Source organism: Acomys russatus, chromosome 14, assembly GCF_903995435.1.
Source record: "Acomys russatus chromosome 14, mAcoRus1.1, whole genome shotgun sequence".
Classification (NCBI taxonomy): domain Eukaryota; kingdom Metazoa; phylum Chordata; class Mammalia; order Rodentia; family Muridae; genus Acomys; species Acomys russatus.
The window spans coordinates 46,175,473-46,189,946 of record NC_067150.1 but is presented as its reverse complement, the minus strand read 5'-3'; the positions used below and the strand labels follow the sequence as shown (position 1 = coordinate 46,189,946).

Below are 14,474 nucleotides of genomic sequence, written 5' to 3'. Positions count from 1 at the left end.
TCTTGATTTTTACTTATAAAATTTAAACAATCAAATTAGTGAATAAGATCAAGAAGCCAATGTCCTGGAGGGGTGGCCCTGCAGTTAGGAGCACTTGCTGCTCTGGTGGAAGACTGACTTTGGTCCCCAGCACTCAGACTGGGTGGCTTACAGTCACCAATAACTCCAGTTCCAGGGACTTCTGACACCCTTTCCTGGACTCTGTAGGCACCTGCGGGTACACAAGCACCATACCCACACGGAGACATTTAAAAATTAAAATAAGCCGGGCGTGGTGATGCACGCCTTTAATCCCAGCACTCGGGAGGCAGAGGCACGCGGATCGCTGTGAGTTCAAGGCCAGTCTGGTCTACAAAGTGAGTCCAGGATGGCCAAGGCTACACAGAAAAACCCTGTCTCGTAAAAACCAAAATAAATAAATAAATAAATAAAAATTAAAATAATCTTTACAAGAAAAAGAAGTCAATGTCCTGTCAGGGCAGGAAGGCCCATGCCATTGTACTCCCAGCACTCAGAAGGCAGAGGCTGGAACTCTTTCAAGGCCAGCTTCTTCTACCTAACAAGATGTAGACTGGCCAGGCAAGGTAGGTAGACCTTGTCTTGAATAAAACAAACAAAACAGAAGTAGTTATGTTGCCAGGTGAATAAAAAATCCTTGTGCCACAAATTATCTTTAAACAAGCATGGGCATTTTGTTATTAGCCAGTGCAATCTTTCTCCTCGTCTGCCAACTTTACAGGGAAATGTAGGTCCAAAGACATTAAGACGAGTCCAAAACTAATATTAAGTTTCATTGAGAACTCATCTCTGAGGGCTGGGAAGACGGCTCCCTGGGGAAGGTGGCCAGTCTGCGAGCATGAGGACACAAGTTTGGATCCACACCAACCATACCAAAGCCTGGCCTGGCAGTGCACGCCTGAACTCTAAGTTGTTGCATTTTTCTATGTTTGTTTTTAAGGACAAGGCTTCCTGTAGCCTAGGCTGGCCTTAACCCCATTCTACAGCCTTGAATTTCTGATCGTCCTGCCTCTACCTCCCAAATGCTGGAATTACAGGTATGTGTCACCACGCTTGGCTTATTTGGCACCAGGGATCAACCTCAGGGCCTCATGCATGCCAGGCGAGCCCTCTACCAATGGAACCCAGTGCCGGACAAACCAAGTCGCTGTGGTCTTGATAAACACATCTCATGTTTACCTCCTGACCATAGTCTTTGCTCTCAGAAGCAAATTAAACTCTTCATGTTTTGCTCACTATCCACAGAGTCACAAAGACCAAACAGGCCCTCAAAACAAACTCTGCACCTGAGACTTCTGGATGTTAACGCATTCTGTTAACACTGCATTTGGCCTTAAGACTTTACGAGGAACTTTTAAACATTCCTTCTGGACACATATAAAATAAGGCTGGCATTCAGAACGTAGTGTGACCTGAAGCCTTAACTCCAAGATGAAATCCTCTCCACTCTGCAAGTATTTAAGGGTATTAGAAAAAAAATTGCTGAACCTGATAGGAATTTGATAGGGAGCTGGGTGTGGTGGCTCACACCTGTTGTCCCACCAATCCAGAGGCAAAGGCAGAAAGATTGCTGCTAGTTGAAGGCCAGCCCAGACTAGTTATAATGTAACCTCCACCCCCCACCAATTCCACCCCCCCAGCCCCCCTTACTGTGAGAGGCATTGTCTCAAAAAGAATCTAGGGTTGGAAAGATGGTTCAGCAGTTAGGAGCACTGCCTGTTCTTCCAGAGGTCCTGAGTTCAATTCCCAGCAACCACATGGTGGCTCACAACCATCTATAATGTGATCAAATGCCCTCTTCTGGCCTGCAGGTGCAGGCAGAGCACTGTATACAAAATAAATAAATAAACAGTTCTTAAAGGTGAAGACTGTTAAAGGCAATTAGTAAAGGCCAATCTCCAGAAAATGTTCCCATGTCCTTCTACAGGGCTTGTTAAGCATCTCTTTGCAGAGTCCTGTTTGCTAAAGTAGGGCAAGGTATTGTTGGCACGTCTGGCCACATGGTACTAAACAGGTGCTGAGCTGCATGGCGGGGCCACCAGCATCTGACACTTTAGCCACACCGCCTCTTTTAAAAGAGTTCAGCGAAGTCATCCCTAAAGGTCGTTCTAGCGCCAATATCTAAGCTGTTAAAGTTCCCTTTTGAGCTTATATTGGCTTTTTTTTTTTTTTTTTTTTTGCTGTGTACACGAAGAACTCCACATCCTGAAAGAACACACACACACACACACACACACACACACACACACACCCCGAAACCTGCTACTGAAAGTAAACACACATACAGGAATTTTTTTTTTTTAAATCAGAGATGTCCATTTTAACCAAATGTGCTCTGTGTGTGGAGAGGATGTGGGGCGAATCCAAATCCTATAGAGGCGATAGTGTATTTCTTGACAACAGTATTTAGCTCCAGCCCCCGCAAAGCAAAAGCAAAAAACAAAACAAAACAAACAAAAGCCTCAAAGAGAAAGGGCTTCCAACCAGGAGGTTAGCACTAGACTTCATAACTTTCTGTTGCATGAAAGAGGAATGTCGAGGAAATGGACCTTACACTCTGCACTTTGTACAAGACACACAAGAAAAAAATTACAGAAATCAGTCTTTCCTCTCACTCTCTCCTGAACTTTGCCTTAGCACTTGTTCCACGTCGGCCTTCAGCGACCCTTCTGCTTTGAGCTTCCAAGGTTGGGAAGCACGCAATTCCTGCACTTATTTCGTGAGCCAATGGTTGCCGCCACTCACAGCTCACAGGCTGCAGGGACGATTGGAAGCAGCTTGGGGCTCCGGTGGGTCTTGCTGAGGAACGAAGGGCAACGATGGGAGGTGGCCCACAGCCTGGTTCCCGACCTGTGTCAGTTATTTCAGGACAGCCTTTGGGACAGCTTCCACCCCGCGCCTTACAAGCCCGCCGAGGGTGGGACCCTCGAAATCGCTCTCTGAGCTCTCAGACCCTGCTGGGGCTGGACAGTGCCCTGCCCCGTCAGCACTCAGTGAGTTTGAGGAGCCCGAGGAGCGCAGGAGCCCGCCGCCACCCCGACTCAGCTATGTACCTTCAGGGCGACTGGGGTCTCGATTCTGTCTTCTTCACTTCTTCTCACCCGTCGCGACCGGATGTCCCGAGGAAGACCCTCTCTTCTCGCTCAGCAAGCAAGGCAGCCCGAGTGAAGGGGGCGGGGCCCGACCCGCCGCTGCGAGCCCCGCCCATGGCAGCCCCGCCTTTCTATTGGCTCCTCCCACACCCCCGCCGCCCAATCCGCGCACAATACAGACAGCCCTGGCCCAACCCTCCCACAGTCGGTACAACTTTATCAATCTTGGCTCAGTTGTCAGAACATTTGCTTCTGATTGGGCCTCGAGTAGGTTTTGGGCTATTGAGCGCTGTCAGGTCGGCATAGTACCTCGCTTCTCGGCTTTCTTTCCCCACGTCTTCCCGCCCTTCTGCTATCACGCAACCTAGAGGTCGTCTTCATAGAGCACGGCAAGAGGTGCATTCTCCCTAGAAGGGAATCCTGGTCCTGAAATTGCAAGGGTCGGTTCCCCCTCTGTGAGGAAACCGGGCTCGCTGTCTGGGTACTGGAATGTTATCAACCCAAAACGGCTGCATTTATTAAACAAGCGTACGCTGTCTGTGCTGACGGGAAAACTGAAGCCTAGAGTGCACAGAACCTCAACCAGACCATGGCTACCAACTCCCAGTGCCAAACCTTGGCCACAGCACGGGTTTTCAAGAGGGGTAACTCAGCACAATAGAGGGAAAGAGAAAGCAGCACCAACCGGGCTGTTAGCATCACGATTTAGATCTGGGATGAAAGACTTTACAGCAGCTGGCGATCCTTACTTAGTAATTCATTCAAAGGCAAAGGGCTCAAGAGCTTACCTAGGATTCTGGGACAAGGCAGTTCAACGACCTTAATTTTCAAGGACACCGGGCCTTTCTCCAGCTAAGCAGAACTTCTCTGATCTGTTCCTCTTTGATGGAAGAGTCCTGTCATTAGAGTTTGCAATTTGGTCTCCTTACTTTGTCGAATGCACATCTCACTTGTTTTTGTTTTTCCTTCCTGTCACGGCACACCCAGGGGTGCGATAGTTACCCAGTTATTTGTACAGGGATTTTAATCCAGCAATATGGCTCCTCTGGCTGGAATACAGACACACCCTAAGTACACACTTTAATCCCAAACAATGAAGGTAAAGTTAGTTGGTAGAAGGAGCCATGTTTGAAAGTGATGTCTAATTGAGAGGTAGACAAAATGATGAATCAGAGAAAGATTTGACAGAATAGGATACGCCCAATTTTAATGAGAACAGAGAGGAAGGAGAGATGACTTAAAAGGGAGCAGTGCAGAGAGGAGAGAGGACAGAGAGGAAGAGAGAGGAGAGAGGGGAGAGAGGGAGAGAGAGAGAGAGGAAGAGAGAGAGAAGAGGGAGAGACAGGGAGAGAGTGAGAGAGAGTTTTATTAGGACAGTTTTAGAGAGACAGGAGAGGAGTTTGAGCCAGAACAGCTGAGTTGAACCAGCCAGCCAGAGTTCAGAAAGAGCTAGAAAATGTGAGCTTATTCAGCAGAAAGTCTCAGAGGCTGAAAACATTCTAAGCCTAGATTAGATTGTACAGAGAGGCTGGAAGCTTCTAGGACTAGGCCTAGGTTAGCAGAAGGAGGCAGTAAGCTTCCAAACCAATTAGACAGGCAAACTAAGGTTACTTTTACAGTTATTAACGTGGATGTTCTCTCAATTTCCATCAACCACCTATCGCAGTGGGAACGTTTCTCCCCTTTAGACATATGGTTCTAATCTGTTTCTTTTTTTTTTCCCCCCTTTCATTTTTCAAAACAGGGTTTCTCCGTGTAGCCTTGGGTGTCCTGGAACGCAGTCTGTACACGTAGCTGGTCTCCAATTTATAAGAGGTCCGCCCGCCTCCAGAGTTCTGGGATTAAAGGCGTGTGCTGCCGCCGCCGCCACCACCTCTCAGCATGTTTTGTTCTGTTTTGAAAATCTTCAAGTAGCAAGGGTTTCTTTCTGCACTTGAGGGTGTTAGTGACTTTGTCCTGGATTTCCTGTACCTAGAAACGGGATTGTTTGCTTTCTTTAGGCCCCTTTGCGATATCTGAATTCCCCACGCCACGTCTTCTCCCACTGTTCCGCTACTGTCTTTCAGCTACTTCGGGACCAACCCTACTTCTGTTCCAGCACCTGGGGTGGGGGAGGGGGAGGAAATGAGGATTAAATGTGGAAAGGAAATTGTGAGAACTGAAGGCACAGGGCAACAGAATCCACCCTGCCTTCTTTGGTTTGTGCCCGTTTCCATTCCTTGGACATTGTTTGCACGTGGTGTGCATATGTGGTCTGTATGTATGTACCATGCACACACACTGACGGAGAGGAGAAAGTGGTGTTTTTTTTCTGGTAACTGATCTGTGCTTTATTCCCTTGAGATAATCTCTCACTTGGACGTCTTTTTCTCAGGCTGGCAGGAATGCACAGTAATGTGGGCTTTTTACATGGGTTCTGGGGACTGGAACGGAGGTCCTCATGCTTGGGCAGTGGGTACTCTTATCCACTGAGCCATTTTCTCAGACTTCGTTGGATATTTTTTGGAAACCTATAGAGTGGTATAGTGACGGGTGTGTAATACCAGCACTTGAGAGGTTGGAGCAGGATTCAGAGCTCAAGGCAGGCAGCCTGGGCAGGAAGCCTTGTTGCAAAGGAGGAAAAAAAAATGCTTACCATTTTCTTTCTTTTTTTTTCCTTGAGGCTATCTTGGTCTTGAACTCACAGAGATCCGCCTGCCTTTGCCTCACCCCTGAGTGCTGGGATCACAGGAGCGCACCACTGTGCCCGGCGTAACTTGCCATTTTCACTGAAGCATACATTTTTCTACCTTTAAAGCTATCTCCGTACACAATCCTTTCGTGCATGTTAGGTTTTTGGTTGAGACAGTCTTATGTAGTCCAGGCTGGACTTCCGATCCTCCTGGTGCCATCTCCAAGTGTGTGTGCACCACCTCGCGCCAGCTTTGTGTACTTCAAACTGTCTTTAGGATGAACTGTTAAATCTTTTAAGGTTCCTAATGTGTGCTGTTAAAACCAACCCCTCAATGTTGAATATATACCCAATGTGAAACAACCTGCGGAGATTTAATATACAATCTTTAATTGCATGGCTCAGTGTCAGGTGTATAATGCCTTGGGTTCAACCTCAACGTAAAATGTCTTCTAGTAAACATAATGATCTTGTAGTTTTAAAAATATATTTAAAATATTTTGGGTTTGCCTGTGTGCATGGGGAGGAACACATGCCATAGCACACATATGTGGATGGAGACAACTCTGAATTCTTTCCTTCACCTTTACATGGCTCTGGAGATAGTACTTGTACGGCCAGTCCTGTCCAGCAAGCACCTTTAATCCACTGAACCATCTCACTGGCTTAATCTTGTAGTTTTGTTTTTCCTTTACATATTGGCTGTTCAAAGTTTAGTGCCAACACAATAGTTACATAAAATTCATTTGTCCTATACATCTGATGTTTTCAGGTACTAATATGCTGTTGATGGGACATGTTCTGAGAAATGTATCCTTAGGCAATCTCACTGTGCTAATGTCAATACAATTACATAAACTAAAGTGGCTACTGGATGCCATTTTAGGAACAGTTACATGTGGTTGGTCACAAGCCAAAATTGTGGCCCAATCATATTTTGAACATCAGCATACAGTCCAGCAGTTGTAAAACTTACCCAAGTACTCTCATTAAAACAGCCAAACTAGCAGTAATTTATAATTAGGAAGTAAAACTGGTATCAGGCGATAAATGCCCCAAGGCTGCTGTTTCTACAAAGTCTGGATATTGAAACTATCAAGATGTGCCAGCTGGACGTGGTGGCGCACGCCTATAATCCCAGCACTCGGGAGGCAGAGGAAAAAAAAAGAAGTGTCTATGTTAGTATTCACTTCTGTGATATTTTCCTAGAATTTGAAATTGTGACCCTTTTAGCCTTTGGATGCCAACATTTAGTAAGCATTTAATCACTTAGGCTGCTACCAACAGTGGAGGAAGGGCTTCTGGGTGTATGTATATGGCCCCCCCCCCCCCAGACAGGGTTTCTCTGTGTAGCCTTGCTGGGATTAAAGGTGACTTTTTTGTTGTTGTTTTTCTTTTAACACAATGATCTGAATCGAAGGCATTGAGCCTGCTAGACATGTAGTCTACCAAAGCCCTAAACCCCAACATTTGTACTATCCTTTCTAATCAGTGGGAAGCTGACCGTTATTTACAAAGCATTAGGGCAGAGAGCTGTGGTTCTAGTTCCTGGCTGTGTATGGATTGCTTTGGAAGAGCATCAATGACACTGCAGCAGAGGGAGTGAACGACTCCATAAGCAGGACCAACAGAAGGTTTGAGAACATACACCACACCACCACTACCCTACAGCAAGTCCATCTCTTCCTGTAATACACAACTCTTATCAGTGAGATCTCCAATTGTGTCTTAAATGTTAACAATGATCATAACAAAAGGCCTATGGTATGAAGCTAATATGCAATGCCATTTCTAGTAGGTCCAATTCATACAGTAAATATGTACTTAACATACAAATGAGAAACAGATACACCAGGGAGAAAGAGAATCAGTGAGTATCAGCTACAAACAGAAGACCTCAGCTTGGAAAAAAAAAGTTGAGACAAAGTGTACAGTAACCTTAGCCTTAGCCCAGACTGGCCTTCAACCAATCCTTCTGCCTCAGCTTTTTTTCGGGGGGTGGGGGATGGGGGTGGGAAGGGGAGGTTTCGAGACAGGGTTTCTCTGTGTAGCCTTGGCTGTCCTAGACTTGCTTTGTAGACCAGGCTGGCCTCGAACTCACAGTGATCGGCCTCCCAAGTGCTGGGATTAAAGGCATGCGCCACCATGCCTGGCTCTGCCTCAGCCTCCTAAACACTGGAATTGCAGGTATGCAACACCAAATCTAGTGAAATAGAGTTTTAAAACATCCAAACTTCAGCTGGGCATGGTGGCGTACACCTTTAATCCCAGCACTTGGGAGGCAGAGGTAGGCGGATGGCTGTGAGTTCCAGGACAGCCTGGTCTACAAAGTTAGTCCAGGACAGCCAAAGCTACACAGAGAAACCCTGTCTTGAAATCAAAACAAACAAACCACCAAACTTCAGTGTCAAAATAGGTTGCTTGGCAGAACAGACAGTCTCTAACACTTGAATATTAAGTTGCCTGACTTGTGTTTGTACAAAAGATTCTGTTGTAAGTCAGATTAGTCTTCCACACTAAACTCATTCCATAATTTGACTACACACTGGAACACTCCGTGGATTGAATGCATTTACTGTTAAGTGGATACTAGTCATATTCCAGGTTTTTATCCTCGTTAGTCTGAACATAGGAAGGAACTCTGATATATATATATAGGGTGAGATTAGCTGTTCACAAGTTGGCTGTTAGGTTGGGAATGAACCAAGTCTGAACATTACAGAACATATCTGATGGGAAATTTCTAGATAGCATTTCATTTCTTTTTAAGTCATGATGCTTTATTCTAAATTATTAGAAAATAGAACATGAGTCAAATGTGATAATACAACTTTCTTTATTAAAAATAATTTACAGCATCAATAACATATACACAATTTCATAACTGAACTTTACCTCCAATATAATTCTATACAATACTTAACATTATTCAACTTAAAACTGTTATGCTATTTTGTTGGCTTTAAATAACAATGATTTGTAGTTACTTAAGAGATATATATGGTTTATAGTCACATGTTATGCATAAAATAAAACTGATAAAACAAACAAAAACACATCAGCAAAGTCACCTTAAGGGAGGAAATTCCACCGAACAAAGCCCAAGTCCACTTCTTTTCCCCATTCCCCCAAATCAAATATAGTGTCATTATCCAGTATTTTAGTATCTTCTCCCTAAACTCAAAGGCAAAAAAGGTGGTTTTTCAACCTCTGAAAAATGTCAAATTTTCTCCTTCTGTCACTTACGACCCAGAAAAGGAACACATACTATACTGTTACCACATAAGCAAGTAACTGACTCTGGCTGAGTTTTTAGCTTTACAGCCTTTAGTACTATCCCAGTGACAATCCAAGGAGTCTGGTAAAAAGATGCTGCTGCCTCTCATTCAAATGCTAACAGAGACAGAGGTACCTGCTATCTTGGGAGCCTTAAGGGAATAACTAACAGTAACAGTCAGTGGCTAGATGCCTTTCCTCTCCTTTATTTGCATGAGCAGCACAACTAAGGCACACAGCAGCCCGGAGCACAGCGTTCTAGGAGACTGAAATGCTGCTGCTGGTAACTGTGGTACACTCACAATACTGGTTGGCTTCTTTGTGTTCAGTTTCTTCTCCCAAATATTGGTAATTTTTAGAAAATAACACAAGAATACTAAAAATAGTCAATAAAGAAAGTGAGTAACACAATAAAAACAGGTGCCACGCTTTTGCATCATTTGGCTGGAGGCAGAATTATAAGATATATGAGCTGTATTTCCCTCCCCCATTTAAAACCATGCTTATTGAGAGTTTAGGTCACTGTTTCTAGGTGAGAGAGTAAGCGAACCTCGATTTTGTTCCTGAAATACAATTTTCATACCATTCCTGGACTGGAAATGTTAGCATTTGACTGATAGCTGGGTTTATCATTTCTCACACATTTATTGCCCACACCTGTAGCTCAGACTACAGCGTTTGCTTTCAAAATTAGACATTTTTTCCATATATACATCTGGAATTACCATTTCTTCAAATCATGTACCAGTATTTTAATACTCAACTTGTAACTTCTCCATTCCTGACTCAGGCTTCCACACAGATTAACACATAGGTAGACAGACAGACAGACTCATGGCATCTACCAGAACATAATTTGATTTCAAAGTAGCAAAGAATACATTTAGTGAAGAGACACTGTTTTGCCAAACTCTAGTACAACTAAATACATACTTGAGAAATATTTTCAAAAGACTGTATGACTGATTATGTGCAAAGTTCTCAGTGCTCTTTACCCACTGGTTCGGTAGTTCCTGAACTTTTAGCACAAAACAAGTATTTTTTTATCTTGTGCAATGCACAGAAACAGATCAGATGAACATTTAAAAAAAAAAATCACTACAATGAACTTTCTGCTAAGTTTAATTTCTTAATTAAAAAGAGGCTTTCTAAAAATTAACTTCCACGCCTTTTAAAAATGATACTAAATATGGACAAAGAATGTTATGTGGTGTAACAGATACAAACGCAACTGGAAACACATGACATGTGGACAGCAGCGACCACCAAGTGCCTTGTCTTTACATCAGTTTTGGGTAAAAACAAATCATAATGAAATTAATGAAGTGACATAGCCCAGATAAAATAAAGACTCAAATAGCAAGAAGTCAACTTAAAGAATATATTAAAAAATATTTAGAGGTGCATATCCATTTAGTTTTCGGAGGATAATTTGTTAAGTCTAGACAGAGTGTGGACTGTCAGCTGGTGAGACCTAACTGAGGCCATAGAGGTTACAGCATAATGTAAAATGAGCAAACTCTAGCCCAAATTAATGCACCAGCATTTGGGGCCTGCCAGAGGGTCACAGTGGCTACTGAAAAATTACAGGACTGTACCATAGAAAATATATTTTTACTAATACATGGTACCATACAATCACTTATATTTTGCAGTTGTTTATCTTCAGACTTGGAGGAAGCTTTGGCTGGGCTGGTCAGAGGGACTGTGATCTGGGCAGGTTCTATCCTTGTAGACATACTGAGACTAAGGATAAACCTGACTTACATTACAAACTGGGAATGCCAACTGTGTCCAACTTAATTCTGGAAAGGAATACACTTAAAAATGTATTTATAAATCAGGCAGCCTTTGCCATAATTTTAGGGTCTAATCTGGATTCTTGTATTTCAACTTGCTATTCTTGGTTTTGGGTTTTTTTGTTTTTGTTCTTTTCGAGACAGGGTTTCTCTGTGTAGCCTTGACTGTCCTGGACTTCCATTGTAGACCAGGCTGGCCTCGAACTCACAGCGATCCGCCTGCCTCTGCCTCCTGAGTGATGGGATTAAAGGCGTGTGCTACCACGCCCAGCTCAACTTGCTATTCTTAAACCAACAAACAGTAGTCCAGTTTTATAGGGCAAAACAAAACAAATAGCTTCAGAAAGGCTACTTATATGAATCTTCAACACAAGTTCAAATTCTGTCTTTATTTACAAAAAGTTCTCATAAAATATACCCCCATACTTACAGGTCTCTTCCACAGCACACTTCATACGTTGATTTTAGCAATGTTAATAGCACCATTCGTATATTATTTAAAATCAAGATTTCATTTCAGTCACTCCGTTGATTCATTATCATTTACATCCATGGATATGTATACTGAAATTATCTGCAGCTCCACGGCAAAGATTCCTGGGTCCAGCACAAAAGGCTTTGCAGTCACCAGTCACAAAGATACCAAGGTGAATAGATACTATGAGAATTTTCGAGCCACAAAGTTTAATAAGCCTCCATGTTTGTACAAAGTTATTTCCACATCATTTTCAAATGATGCGACCACGCTGAATTCTTTTCCAGTACTTGTCTTTAAACAAACAAAAAGACGTCATGTTAGTCAGGGCGCCAGTGCTATCTGGTTCCGGTCGCTTCACATTTACTAACTGCCTGATTTGTTGCCTCATTTTCCTGATTTTAATTTCGTGCATCTTGATTGACCAAAACCCTTTTGCTATTTGAAAACACAAGACTCCTCCCAAATGAGCTAAGTAGAAAGACAGGTATTTTGATCTCTAATTCTAAATAAAACAACTATCAGACTCAGCAAGTCTACAGCATGACTTAGATTTTGCTTCTCTCGTGGACGTCATCACAGACTATTTACACTTACTATACAGTGTCTATTACATATAATGTCTACTGACCTTTCTTTTCTTCTTAGTTATAAAATCTTTCTCTAACCCTGAGTGCTGAACGTTTGCTTCTTTTTGGAACTGATTATTGCTTGGGATGCACTTAGATCAAAACAGAAAGAGCTAAAAACCTGGCTTATGTCACTGGAGGCTCAATTCTCTGCCAGGCATCTTTTTCTAGACTTGAACACACATTAACAGGAAAGAGCTATAACTCACACACACTGATATTAGCATGCATTTAGAAACAATTTGAGTACAAAGAATACAATATGTATTTAAGGATCTTTGAGATACCTTCATATTTAATGTAATTCGAGGAGAGAGTTCTTCAGGAAATGATAAAGAAAATACTTCTCTGCCGGAGAGGCCCAAGGAATCTGCATTTTCTCCTGGGAGGAACTCAAGTGGCGCTATGCCAATTCCAATCAAATGATCTTTGTGTATTTTTTCATAGCTTTCAGCCAAAATAGCCTTTACACCCTGTAACAAATGTGTATTTTATTTCCTTTTATCACTTTTGCAAGTTGACATATTGAGATTACTACTACTACTATTATTATTCTAACAGGATCTTGATTTGTAGCCTCAACTAGCTTTAGACTCATGGCAATCTTCCTGCTCTTTGGCCACTGGGTACTGAGTTTGCAGGGTGGACCACCACGTCTGCCTTACACAGTAGTGTGGCAGGGTATGTGGTCCCACCGTGAACCCCAAGATTGTAAAATAGAAAAACTTGTTTCTAGTTGTAGTGTGGCTCAGCCCTAGCACAGACTTTTGTTGTTGTTTTGTTCTTGTTTTTTGACACAGGGTTTCTCTGTTACACAGAGTCCTGGCTGTCCTCGAACTCACTGAGATCTGCCTGCCTCTGAGTGCTGAGATTAAAGGTGGGTGCCACTGCACCCAGCCTCCTAGCACACACCCTTAATCTAAGAGCTTTCTGTAGACAGAATAAAGTTAACCTAGGTCAAAAGGCGGAACAAGCAACCAGACTGACAGGAAGTGAATATGGGAGAAAAATCAGAGAATGAGAAGAAGTCTAGAGGATGGATAGAGAGATGCAAAGGAAGTAGAAAGAAGGGACATTGTATTAAAGGGTACTTAAGACAGCATGGAGAAGAAGGAGCTTCTTCCTTCTGGGACATGAGCTGAGTAGGCAGGGCTTTTTCCTTCTGGGATGTTGGCTGAGTAGGAAGGTCAGCTGGGTGCTTTCTCTGCCTCTCTGAGCTAGCAGTTACTCACTCCAGCATCTGGCTCCTGACTCTTTATTGGTAAAAATACAACAACTGGGATTTTTTTCTTTATAATAAGTTGTTTTTGATGGAATATCCCATTATTGAAGTTGGAATTGTATGAAGTTTCTACAGAAACATTTTAGAAATTGTTTTTCAAAAAAGACCTTACATTGTTTTGATCCTCAGCACAGCTCTAAGTAGAGCTCTGAAGGCCTTTGGAGACGTAGAAGATGGTGGATCTCTGTGAGGGCCAGGCCAGCCAGAGCTATGCATAAAGACTGTCTTAAAAATAATAATAATGATAAAAAGGTAACTGAGTAGGTAGACTAATAAACTAGAATCTAGCCAGTGCTATCACTCGGGGAGTTGTGAGATTTGGAAGTGTGTGAGGTCCTCGAAACATTGGAGAAATATCAAGCAGTAAGACCTCTAGCTGTAGGCCTACTTTGGGAAATGTTTATTCTCACTTACATTGAAGTGTAGTTTTTATTTTATTATTGTTTTGTTTTAGAGACAGGGTTTCTCTGTATAGCTTTGGCTGGCCTGGACTCGCTTTGTAGCCCAGGCTGGCCTCGAACTCACAGAGATCCACCTGCCTCTGCCTTCCAAGTGCTGGGATTAAAGGTGTGGGCCCCCACTGCCTGGTAGATGTTTATTTTCTAAAGAAAATGAGGCAGAGCAATGGTTTTAATCCCTTTAGGGGTTGAACGACCCGTTCACAAGGGTTGCCTAAGACCATCAGAAAACATAGATATTTACATTACAATAACTAGCAAAATTATAGAGTTATGAAGCAGCAGCAAAAGTAATTTTATGGCTGGGGCCACCACAATACTAGGAACTGTATTAAAGGATCACAGCATGAGGACAGTTGAGAAGCACTAAGCTAGAGGTTGCAGACCTGGTTTCTCAAAAACAAAAACAAACAAAACAAAACAAACCTCTCAGAAGCCATCTCTCCCCCTTAATCACACATTCTTCACCTTCTTTCTTCCTCCGAAATCTCAAGTGCACAAATGTACTATATACTCGTTCAAGGACTGTATGTTGACCTTGTACTTAGACATGAAAAATAACTTGGTTATCTGTCTGAGACAGGGTCTCTATATAGCTCTGGCTGGTCTAGAATTCACTTTGTAGATCAGGTTATCCTCAAATACAAAGAGACCCTCCTGTCTCTGCCAAAAGAGTGCTGGGATAAAGACATGCTATGACACCTAGCTCAAGAATAATATTAAAAAACAAAACAAAACAAAAAAAAAACCATTTAACCAAATTTCATTCCTTGG

General features: G+C 42.8%; 1 protein-coding gene across 1 annotated transcript in view; it reads right to left on the bottom strand.

Moving 5' to 3' along the window:
• Positions 1 to 11,514: 11,514 nt before the first annotated feature.
• Ireb2 (iron responsive element binding protein 2) overlaps positions 11,515 to 14,474 on the bottom strand; it is a 47,299-nt gene continuing 44,339 nt past the window's right edge. Inside the window, exons 21-22 of the mRNA XM_051156480.1 lie at positions 12,248 to 12,433; positions 11,515 to 11,625 (exon numbers count right to left, since the gene is read on the bottom strand). Coding sequence (XP_051012437.1) covers positions 11,515 to 11,625; positions 12,248 to 12,433 — 297 coding nt within the window. The remainder of the gene's footprint in view (positions 11,626 to 12,247; positions 12,434 to 14,474) is intronic.